Genomic DNA, 12,402 nt, shown 5'->3' on the forward strand with positions numbered 1-12,402 from the left:
CAGCAAGTTTGACACTTGTGCTCTATGCTTACAGATGCCTCCAATATTTACCAGACTATATAACCAACCTTGTTTAAAGTGTGGTAGGTGTCAAGAAGCTGACGATAATAAAAAATAATAATGATGATAACTAAACAACAGCTCACAGTAATATAGCACTTTAAGATTTTAAAGGTGTTTTTTTCCCCCCAACAACCTATGTGGTAGGTTTATCAGTTAACAAGCATTTATTAAATGTGACTGAATGCTAAGCACTGAAAGGCAAAAGTAAAAGAAAAATGAAACAGTATCTTCCCATTCAGGAGGTCACAGTTTAACAAGGAAAACAACACGAACACATATAGGTTGTGATGAGTACCACACAGAGTCTTGGATCTAAAAAGGCCCAAATGGCAGTTAAAGATTCAAGGCACAAGGGTAAAGGTCCTGGCATGGTTATAGAATACAGAGAAAGAAATAGGTAACATCAAAACAGGGTACTACTCTTTAGAGATACATAGCCAGCTCAAGTTCCAAACTAGGCAATAAAACCATACCCATTTCACTGATTAACTAGATGTGATAAAGCCTATCCATTATGGGTATTTGGAAAACCACATAATCCAGAAGTGGGCACAGTTCTTTGAATCTGATGGACTCCTTTATCTTATCTGGAATACTACTGCTGATGACATGGACATATCCCCAAGGATAACTGGGGGACTAAAGGAGATATACTAATCACATAGCATTATATCCTTGTTAAGTGTCTGTATAAATCACTGCTTTTACAAACCAGTAAAAGAGATTTTTTTTGTTTGTTTAGTTTTGGGGCCATCTACCATCTACCTTGTTTACTCAATCTCATCAAATCCAAGCCCTTACCACTGGAATTGTGCACAAATATAGCCTGAGCACACAATACAAATACATATCCAAAATAAAATGAATACAAATGATAGGAGTATAGGACATTAGCATTTGGGGTAATTAGCAAAAGTCTTGTGTGAGAGGGCACTTGAACTAAAGCTTTAAAGGAAACAAAGAATTCAAAGAAACAGAAGAATGCATGCTAGGTATGGAGGAGAAAGACATAGAAACAAGAGAAAGACTGTCATATGTCTTCCTTAAAAAGAAAAAGAGGTGAATACTTTATTCAACTTAAAAACATTCTGCACAAGAGAACAAAAAAATGGTAAATAAATACAATGATAAAGAAATTACTTAAATGTAATCGATTCTCTCACATTGGTAAACCATTTTTTTTAATCTATTGACAAGAAATCAAAGTCCATTTAAGGATAGAAAAGATTAAGAGGCAAAAAAATTAAGAGAAACTTAAAAGAATCAAGAGAAACAAAGGTAGAAAAATTGAAATAAGAATATATCCTTTAACTACCCAGAGTATCAAGTGAATCAGTGTTTTTTTTTATGAGAACAAAAGAATGGGACGCCATATGAATGGGAAGAAAGAGGGGAGAAGAAAGAGGGGTGGTACAAAAGAAAACAGACCAAATACCCCATTAACTCAATAACTGAATGATGAACGAATGGCAATTCCTACAGTCTACTGAAAGAGAGAAGGATATATGGTTAGGCAATATTTATTAAGTCCCTACTACGTGCCAGATACTACAAATACAGAAAAGACCATCTCTACTGGGAAAGACAACATACAAGAGGAAGCAGGAAGGAAACAGGATAACTCACGAGTTGGGATATGATGGAATCTAGTCCAAAGGAGTGTGAGGAAATGATGGGATCTATACCAAAAGACTGAAGTCAGATGAGAAATGGAAGAGATGGCTGGTCTAAAAGCCTTCTCTTAAATGGAAGCTTTTTGAGTTCTTTGCTCTGCCCTCCAATTTGAGAGAAGGAAAAGATATTGAGGGCACTGATGAGGTATGAGTGCCAAGACTGATGTTGTTTCTTGATGTGTTCTTGGGCCTATAACAGAATCCAATCCAAAGGTATGTAGCAAGGTGGGAAATGAAGAGATGGCTGACTTAGAGGCCCTCTTTAAAAAGAGAATTTGAGAGGAGCTCCTAGCTCTGCCCTCTAATCAGAGGAGAAAAGGGCATGTGGGAGTACTGGTGAGGTAAATACCAATATGATGATATAAGGAAGCAATAGAGGACAGGAACTGGAGGGGGAAACAGGTAGGGTACTTCACCTAAGAAATGCTACTAAAGAGCATTTCCACATAGAAAGTATGTACTTGACGATTTGTCAGTTTCTATACAAAGATGGAATGCAGAACAGTGATAGAGGTGATGCAGAGGTAGAGAAGAGACAAAGAACTAGGTTTGTCATAGCATTGCCTTACACATGGAGACTGTTCATGGTGAAGGCAAGAGATGAGTCTGGATCTCATAATCTGGGACACAAGGTGACTTCCACCAATACTGTGCTATATTCATCCAACATTATTTCCCTAATGAATTCTTATTTCTAAGAGTAAAGAAAAAACCAATTGTCAAAATTTGTTTATACATGTAATTGAAAAAAATAAAATAAAGTTCAATAAAGGAAAAAATACAGAAAAAAAGAGAGCAAAGTAGAAAAAGAGAATAACAAACAATTATATAAAGGAACAAGGTGAAAAATAGTTCTTCACAAGTTTTGACCCATGAGACACACAGAGTATAAATTAGGAATAAATAAAGGTAAAACCCATGAATCAAAAAACAAAATTCCAAATAAACTGAAATGGAAGAGAAATAATTCTTGGAAAGGGGCGAATTATTAAAACAAGTTGGCAATGGCTAAAAAAATAGAAACAGATTAGGTACACAACACACAGAAGCAAGTGGACATAGTAGCATAGTGTTCAATAAATCCAAAGAAACCTGTTACTGGGGGAAGGACTCACTATCTGACAAAAACTGCTAGGAAAACTGTTAAGTAGTTCAACAAAAAATGAGTATAGACCAACATCTCAAACCAATACTAGAAATTTTTCAAACAGATATAATGATATGCATAAAAGATGACAGACATGTTAAGCAAATCAGAGGAACAAGGGAAAAAATTAATTTTTAGATGTATGGATCTAGAGCAGTGATTCCCAAAGTGGGCGCCACCACCCCCTGGTGGGTGCTGCAGTGATCCAGGGGGCAGTGATGGCTATAGGTGCATTTATCTTTCCTATTAATTGCTATTAAAATTAAAAAAAAATTTTCCAGGGGTCTAAGTAATATTTTTCTGGAAAGGGGGTGGTAGGCCAAAAAAGTTTGGGAACCACTGACCTAGAGGGAAGATTTCATGACTAAAAAGGTGACAGAGGTCACAGAAAATAAAATGAACAATTTTGAATATATAAAATTGAGAAGTTTTTACTCAAAAATCAAATGCAGTTAAATTTAGAAGAGAAATGAGCAACTGGAAAAATCTTGGCAGGTGAGTTTCCCTAATAAAGGTCTCCTATGTGAAATATGTGAGGAACTGATTCAAATATATAAGATGAAAAGTCATTCACCAATAGATAATGGTCATATTATATAAACAAATAGTTTTCAAAGGAAGAAATCCTAGCTATCAATATTCACATGAAAAGATGCTCCAAATAACCAATATGAAAGAAATGTAAAAGCAACTTTGAAGTTTTATCATATATCCTTCAAGAGACTAGCTAATAGCAGAAAATGAAAATGATAATATTTGTGGGACTGTAGGAAAAGGGCATATTAATATAATTGTTGGTAGAGCTGTTTACTGATCTAATCATTCTGAAAAGCAGGTTGAAACTATACCTAAAAATTATTGTACACCTCTACTAGTCCTATATCCCCAAATATCCCCAAATAGTTTTATCTAAAAAGGAGGAAATGGATCCCTACATACAAAATTATTGCTAACAGCTCTTTTGTAGTGAGAAAAAACTGGATACTAAAGAAGTGTCCATCAGTTGGGGAATGGATAATCAAAAGTAATGAACTACTATTGTGCATTAGCACTAGCATTAGCAAAATGATGAAGACAAGAGTTTCAGAGAAATCTGGGAAGATCTGTGTGAACTGGTGCAAACTCAAATGAGCAGAACCAGGAAAGCAATTTATATAATAACGCTATAAGGACAATAACTTGGAAAGACTTTCCTCCAAAAAGTAGTCTCAAACATATGTTAAGATCATATTAGAATTCTTGATAATGAAACCACAAAGACAACTGAGGTTCAACCACCTACTGATTATTAACACCAAGAGAGACACAAAACAGGGAGATGCATATTTACCAGCCCTGTCTTGTGCAGAGCCAAAATGGGCCAGGTTGGGGACAAGGATCCCTACCAAAAGTGAACATGTCTGGTACCTTTTTACAAATAACACTGGACCAATTATATCAAGGCCAGATCTCTGTTAATTTCTCAGTTAGATCTACAACCAATCAATCCAAACATTTCACAGTAGACAATTTATTCAATCCTAAAAATCCACACAGAAAAAACAAATGGATGCAGAATGTTTGTAGTCCAATCAATCAACCAAGTCTTTATTGGCATCTATTAAATGTCAAGCATTGTTCTAAGTGCTGAGGATTCAAAAGTGTAGTGGTGGTGGTAGTAGTAGTAGTAGTAGTACTATCAGTAGTAGTAGTAATAATAATAGCTATTGTTTATATAGGGCTTTCTATACCAAGTATTGTGCTGAGCACTTCATTATTATCTCATTTGATCCTTACAACAACCCTGGGAGGTAGATGCTATTATTATCCCCATTTTGCATATGAGGAAACTGAAACAAGCAAAGATTAAGTGACTTGCCCAAGGTCACAAAACTAATAAGGGTCTGAGGCTGTATTTGTCTCAGGTCCTCTTGACTCCAGGCCCAGCTTCTGTCCACTACAGTACTCACAATTAGTTTACATTCTAGTGTCTAGACCAGTGGTTCCCAAACTTTTTTGGCCTACTGCCCCCTTTCCAGAAAAAATATTACTCAGTGCCCCTGAAAATTATTTTTTTTTATTTTAATAGCAATTAGTAGGAAAGATAAATGCACCTGTGGCCATCACTGCCCCCTGGATCGCTGCAGCACCCACCGGGGGCAGTGGCATCCACTTTGGGAATCACTGGTCTAGACTGACATTCAGCTGGACAGTCCACTAAGTTAATCAATGAAATCAATGCAAATCAGGCACAAATATAATAAATTGGAATCAAATGATTAGGAGAAAAAGACCAAACTAGATTACATTTGGGAAATTACATAATGTCAATAATTCCAAATATCTCCCTGACCCAATTATATTTTTAATATTGATATTCTCATTTGCAAGACTTCCTAGAATAGATTCATAAATATTCAAAAGAATTTCACCTGACCATCCTCACAAGATCAGACCAAAAATATGTATGTCTACTTTCCAGATTATGAAATAACTAGATGGTCAATCTAAAGAGTTTATTTATCAATAAGCAATTATGGGAAAGACAGTCCAAACAGATGAGTTGGACCCAAAATTAAACATGAAGCAAAAAGGAGACTCTGTTTTCAACAAACCACAAAGCTTCTGTAATAATTCTAAACTTTTCCCAGAAACAAAAGCCCATTTGCTATTCTAATGATGCTGCTATATGGATTCAAAACATGGAATATAATCACTAAAGAAATGAGAAATATTGTCATGCAAAGAGCAATGGAGAGGCATATAGTAGGCATGCTGAATGAGAAATGTTGCATGAGAACATGAGTAAAGTCATTAGGAAAAAGAATTATCAAAAATAAATGATGGGGGGCAGCTGGGTAGCTCAGTGGAGTGAGAGTCAGGCCTAGAGACAGGAGGTCCTAGGTTCAAACCCGGCCTCAGCCACTTTCCAGCTATGTGACCCTGGGCAAGTCACTTGACCCCCATTGCCCACCCTTACCAATCTTCCACCTATGGACAATACACGGAAGTACAAGGGCTCAAATAAATAAATAAATAAATAAGTGACTAAATAAATAAATAAATGAATGAATAAATAGATGAATAAATAAATGAATGAATGAATGAATGAATGAATAAGTGAGCAAGTAAATAAATAAATGAATGAATGAATGAATGAATAAATAAATAAATAAATGAATGAATGAATGAATAAATGATGGTCATATGTCAAGATGACAACCTAAGTGTTCCACATTGAGATCCTTATGATACCAAGAAAAAGTGAAGAATTCCAGCATATTTGGTGAACCCCTTTTGTGGTATAATTTTAAAAAGATATGAATAAAAGTCACACAGGATAGTTATATATGAATAACCAACACTGTTGGAGAAAATATCCAAAATGATGAATTCATAAACCCATCCCAAGTATTTGGATATTCTCTTGAGGATGTTATATGGCTACAAATAATGGGACAAAACAACTTCCAAAGAATCAAAACTTTGGGGGGTACCTTGTGAGAAAGGAAGGGAGGGGGGGAGGAAAGAAGGGAAGAAATGAAGGAAGGAAGAAGGGAAGGAAGGAAGGAAAAAGGGAGGAAGGAAGAAATCAACAAGGTAGCCTGGTCATGCAATGAGAGAAAGGGACAACAGATGGCAGCATTAGTATTAGCAATGGTTCTCCTGAAATGTTAAAAAGAACAAGAGAAAAGAATTAGGCAAATTAGGCAGCCTGACTATAGAACATTTGTGGGAGAATATCCAGATAATAGGACATGGATGAGTTGCAATATGCACTCTTGAAGATAACATATCAAAGAAATTCAAATCCCCTGATTCTGAAGTATTTCAATAATCCAAGTCATCTGTGATCTCACTGATAAAGAGTGGCTTCTTTTCAATGACGCAGATCACAACTCATTCATGCCTTCTCATCCTGGACAATTCATGGATGTTCTCCTATAAATCTGCTACAGGAGAGTTTACCTGATATGTTAAAGGATTTCTTCTTGTTCTCTTGATCTTGCATGGTTATCTCTAAGTCTGCATAACCAGCCCATGTGTATTTTTTCCTGGTCATTCATTTCTCTCATGACATCCTATAAGCTACTACTCATGCAGAATTTTTGGTTTGTAATGAATTTCAGCCTATTAATACCCACAATACATCTCTTCATTGACCTTTTGTAAAATGAAGCTTTACTTCTATTTTACAATAGTACTTAAAAACAAGAACTTTTTACCTGTCCTCTACAAGCTATATAACATTTTATATCATTTTAAAACACTTTACCAAGTCAGTACACATCCACTAAAATGTTTTATATAGTCATTTTCTTTTTTTTAAATCTTATCTTTCATCTTAGGATTAATACTAAGTCTTGGTTCCAAGGCAGTATAGTGGTAAGAGCCAGGCAATTAAGGTCAAGTGACTTGCCCAGGGTCACACAGCTAAGAAGTATATGAAGCCTTATTTGAATTCATGACTTCCTGTCTCTAGGCTTGGCTCTCTCTATACTCTGAACCACATACCACATAACTGCCCCCAATCATTTGCTTTTTAGAGAATGATGCATGGAACTTCGAATCTTAGTGATACTTGAACTTTATATACTGTTACGGCCAGTATTACAAAATACTGTCACCTAGACTTAACAAGACTATTTCTCTAATCTTTAAATTATAATATTTTTCCCCTCATATAGGGCAAACACTCAAAAAAAAAATCACTGAAAACAAATCATTATTTCTTCAAACAATTTCAGAAATACCAAGAAAAGAAAAATAAGATGGTGAATTCTGGAGGCAGAAAGACAGACTTACAGATAGTCAGATTCTTCAGGGTGCAGGTAATACCTGTTGCAAGCTTCTGGTGGCAGCTGAACTGGAAGCTGCATATCTGCTTGACCAGAAGTACCTGGACTTGACATGAAACTTCGTTTAGTTGCATTGGAAATAGGAACAGGAGGGCGGCTGCTTTTTTGATGTAAAACTGTTTTAGCTGTAAAAATATTTATTTTACAATAATATTAGAGTATTATAAATTACTAAATATATTAGGAAGAAAATGTTAGAAAATAAAATGCCATGGTCTAAAATGCTTCTGCTCTAAATCCAACTTCTCTTGAAAAATGTCTTTAAAACTCATTACCTGAGTACAACATTTTAGCAACAAATACCTATTGATATAAAAAATTAAAAATTATATGTTCTACAAAAGAATAACAATCCTGAATAAATTAAACTTGGCAAACATACTTCAATCTTGATTTTTAACATCCCACCTATTTTATGGTTAAAATTTCTATAGAACTATATCAAAAGTAGAAAATATGACATGTACTCATAAAACTTTATGACCTCAGGGATCTTCATTCCAAAACTATTTCCCAAAGTTAAAGAATCAAAATTCTATTTGCTTTTTACTGCTAGATATAAAAAATGAATTTGGTCTTATGATGGCCACAATGCTTAAGGAAATGAAGGTTTAGGTAAAAGGTAATTCAAGCCAAACTTCCTTTAAAAAAATGAAATAAGGGAAGGAGAAATAAAGGCAAAGAATGGCCTTGGATGACAACTAGTATTAGAAGTCAGGAGGAAAAATACCAGCAAAGGAGACAAAGAAAAATACTAACAGAAACCAGAACATAGATTATTTTCTGTGGTAGTGGGTACTCAGGAATATCAAATGCTACAGAAAGGTGAAGTCAGGTAAGAAAAAAATCTATTGGATTTAATTTGAAGTCTATTGTAGCTTTGGGAGAACAACAGAATGGGAAGTCAAATAAGTAGATTGATTTTTTTACCTTTTTTTTTTTTTTAAATCCTTACCTTCTGACTTAGAATAAATACTAAGTATTGGTTCCAAGGCAAAAGAATTGTAAGGGCTAGGCAAGTGACTTGCCTAGAGGATCACAGAGCTACAAAATGTCTGAAGCCAAATATAAGACCAAGAACTTCCTGTCTCCAAGCCTGGTTCTCTATCCACTGAGCCACCAAACTGCCCTGGACTGACTTTCCATAGCAAAGTAATTTTTTTTTTTAACCCTTGTACTTCGGTGTATTGTCTCATAGGTGGAAGATTGGTAAGGGTGGGCAATGGGGGTCAAGTGACTTGCCCAGGGTCACACAGCTGGGAAGTGGCCGAGGCCGGGTTTGAACCTAGGACCTCCTGTCTCTAGGCCTGACTCTCACTCCACTGAGCTACCCAGCTGCCCCATGCAAAGTAATTTTTAAAGAAATAACTAGAAGTAAAAATGTTCGCTGTGCAAAAAAAAAAATAAATAAAAATTCAAATCAATTTATTTTATATAAACTAGAAGTCTGTGGGAATAATAAGCCAGACTCATTCTACAATCATTACCATAAAATAAAACTGAAGATTTGGACAATAATGAAAATTAAAATAACCTCAGATGGAATAAGTTCACCAAAAAAAGTAGCATGATTATCAAAAAACCTGCAATGAAAAAGGATAGTAATCTAGACAGGTTTTTCTTACTACTCAGGGAAAAAGTCAATATAGACATATGTTTATCAAAATTTAATCACTTACCATCTTTTACTTCTTGAATATCCCTTGGTTGTACAAAATCTGGCTTTACATTCTCAAACCACCAGAACAATTCCGCAATAAAAACCATAAGGTTTGGCTTAAAGAATAAAATATGGATAAAGTAAGTGACTTGTTTGGAAACCAAGTAATTCCCTAACATAACTGTATTAATTAATAAATATACTTCTGTATTAAATCTTTACCTTTAGCACTAAAGGAGCATACAGCATATCTTCTAAGGTGAGATAAAAGCATTTGTTTAGGTATTCATTTGAGAATTCTCTCAGAAGTTGAATATTATATAAACTGTCAGCTATTGATGTTACTTCCTTCAGACATATATCTGGTGGGTAGAAACAAAATTGAAACTTACTGCAAAGAAAAAGTCCAATATATATCAATTACATGATTTACGCTGATGTGAAAAATACTGAAAGGCAATACTCAAGATTATTAAATTATTAAGAATTTTTACAGTAACAGTAAACCTTTAGTTCCAAGTAAACCCTCCAAACTCTTCTATATTTGTTAGTGATCACTCGTGATAGGAAAAAAGGAACACAAAGAAAACATGATGATTTAGAATGTAAAAGCGAATACTAACAAATATTCGAAATTACTTAGGAGGCTAATGTCTTCAAAATAGAAATTAAAATTTATCTTCCATTGCCCATATGCCATGTAAAATAAGAATCTTATCCTATGAAATTCTGACATACATTTTCAAAAAAAGTGTCCTCGAATCTATTTTTATGCATTTTTTAAATGGAGAAAGTTGATAAAAAAATTCTTAAAAATCTCTCAAATCTACTCAATGATGACTGGGGAATTATTCTTAAATGTAGATAAACATAAGGGAATAATATCTATGAGAATAAAAGTGACAAGGGGATAGTTAAATATATATATATATATATATATATTACATGTTAAGATAAAAATCAGAAATAAGTTTTCTAAATCACATTTGTTTTCCAAGGACACATACTTATTAAAGTAAAAATCACTTTTGTAACAACGTGCACAAATTTTAAGAAAGAAAACATACCAAATCCAAAAGAATCTTGTTTTATATCTGTACTTTATTATCTCATTTTTATTTTAACCACAGAGTTTGTTTTTTATTTAGAATATTTTTCCATGGTTATATGATTCATGATTCCCCTCTTTCTCTTCCCCCAACATAACTCCACTGGGTTATACATCTGACATTGTTCACAACCTATTTCCATGTTATTCATATTTGAAGAAGAGTAATGTTTTAACATTAAAACTCTAATCATATCCCTATTGAACCACATGGCTGATCCTATGTAATTCTTCTGCGTTTCTTTTCCCACAGTTCTTTGTCTGGATGTGAATAAGCTTTCTTTCTCATAAGCTCCTCTGGATTGTCCTGGATCATTGCATTGCTGCTAGTAGAAAAGTCTATTACATTCGATTGTGCCACAATGTACGAGTTTCTCTTGGTCCTGTTTCTTTCACTCTGCATCAATTCCTGGAGGTCTTTCCAGTTCACATGCAATTCCTCCAGTTCATCATTTCCTTCAGCACAATAGTATTCCATCACCATCAGATACCCCAACTTGTTCAGCCATTCCCCAATTGATGGACACCCCTTCGTTTTCCAACTTTTTGCTACCACAAAGAGCATGGCTATAAATATTTTTGTACAGGTCTTTTTCCTTTTTCCTTTTTCCTATCTCTTTGGGGTACAAACCCAGCAGTGGTATGGTTGGATCAAAGGGCAGGCATTCATTTAGAGCCCTTTGCGCATAGTTCCAAATTGCCCTCCAGAATGGCTGGACCAATTCACAACTCCACCAGCAGTGCATTAGTGTCCCAATTTTGCCACATCCCTTCCAACATTTATCACTTTTCTTTGCTGCCATATTGGCCTGTCTGCTAGATGTAAGGTGTTTTAATTTGCATTTCTCTAATCAGGAGGGATTTAGAACACTTTTTCATGTGCTTATTGATAAGTTTTGATTTCATCCTGTGAAAACTGCCTATTCATTTCTCTTGATCATTTGTTGAATGGGGAATGGCTTGATTTTTTGTAAATTTGACTTAGTTCCTTATATAGTTGGGAAATTAAACCTTTGTCAGAGAGTTTTGTTATATTCTCCCAGTTTGTTGTTTTCCTTCTCATTTTGGTTGCACTGGTTTTGTCTGTACAAAAACTTTTTAATTTGATATAATTGAAGTCATTCATTTTACATTTTGTAATGTTCTCTATCTCTTGCTTGGTCTTAAATTCCTTCTTTTCCCACAGATCTGACAGGTATACTATTCTATGTTCACCTAATTTGTTTATGATTTCACTCTTTAAGTCATATACCCATTTTGAATTTATCTTGGTATAGGGCTCATTTTTAACTCTTAAGAAAAACGTAGAGGGGAGGCTAGGTACATAAGAGAGCCAGTCCTAGAAATTGGAGATACTGTGTTCAAATCTGGTCTCAGACATTTCCTAGCTATGTGACCCTAGGCAAGTCACTTAACTCCAATTGCCCAGGCCTTACACTCTTCTGCCTTGAAACTGATACTTAGTATTGATTCTAAGAGAGAAAATTAGAGGTTTTTTTTAAAGTAAATAGTTTAAAAACTGAGTAATATCAAATAGAATAATAATAACAATAATAATAATGACTCATATTTCTCATCTATAAACTGAGAATGATAAAACTGTCTTACCTGTTTCACAAAGTTCTTGCAAGGAAAGAACTCTGTACAATACAAATCACATGTACAAGTGAACTTTTATTATTAGGACTTCAAAGATGAGATTTTTAGATAAGTCATGATTTTGGCTTTTTGGCTTTTCCCAAAATAGAAATAAATACCACTGCTTTAAAAATACGAATAAAAATGTTTAGGAATTATCAGAAACACCAATGTTTCTGTTAGAAATCAAAAGAATTCAGACATCTGAAGGGAGCTTATATACCAGGACCTACAAAAGTCTAATTTCTTTGGGAACACATCTAACTTAACATCTT

At 34.5% G+C, this 12,402-nt stretch overlaps 1 protein-coding gene across 1 annotated transcript in view; it reads right to left on the reverse strand.

Moving 5' to 3' along the window:
- Positions 1-12,402, reverse strand: part of CAMSAP1 (calmodulin regulated spectrin associated protein 1) — a 74,308-nt gene that overhangs the window by 20,267 nt on the left and 41,639 nt on the right. The window contains exons 7-9 of the mRNA XM_044661257.1: positions 9,604-9,743; positions 9,401-9,497; positions 7,669-7,846 (exon numbers count right to left, since the gene is read on the reverse strand). Coding sequence (XP_044517192.1) covers positions 7,669-7,846; positions 9,401-9,497; positions 9,604-9,743 — 415 coding nt within the window. The remainder of the gene's footprint in view (positions 1-7,668; positions 7,847-9,400; positions 9,498-9,603; positions 9,744-12,402) is intronic.

This window comes from Gracilinanus agilis, chromosome 2 (genome assembly GCF_016433145.1).
Source record: "Gracilinanus agilis isolate LMUSP501 chromosome 2, AgileGrace, whole genome shotgun sequence".
NCBI lineage: Eukaryota > Metazoa > Chordata > Mammalia > Didelphimorphia > Didelphidae > Gracilinanus > Gracilinanus agilis.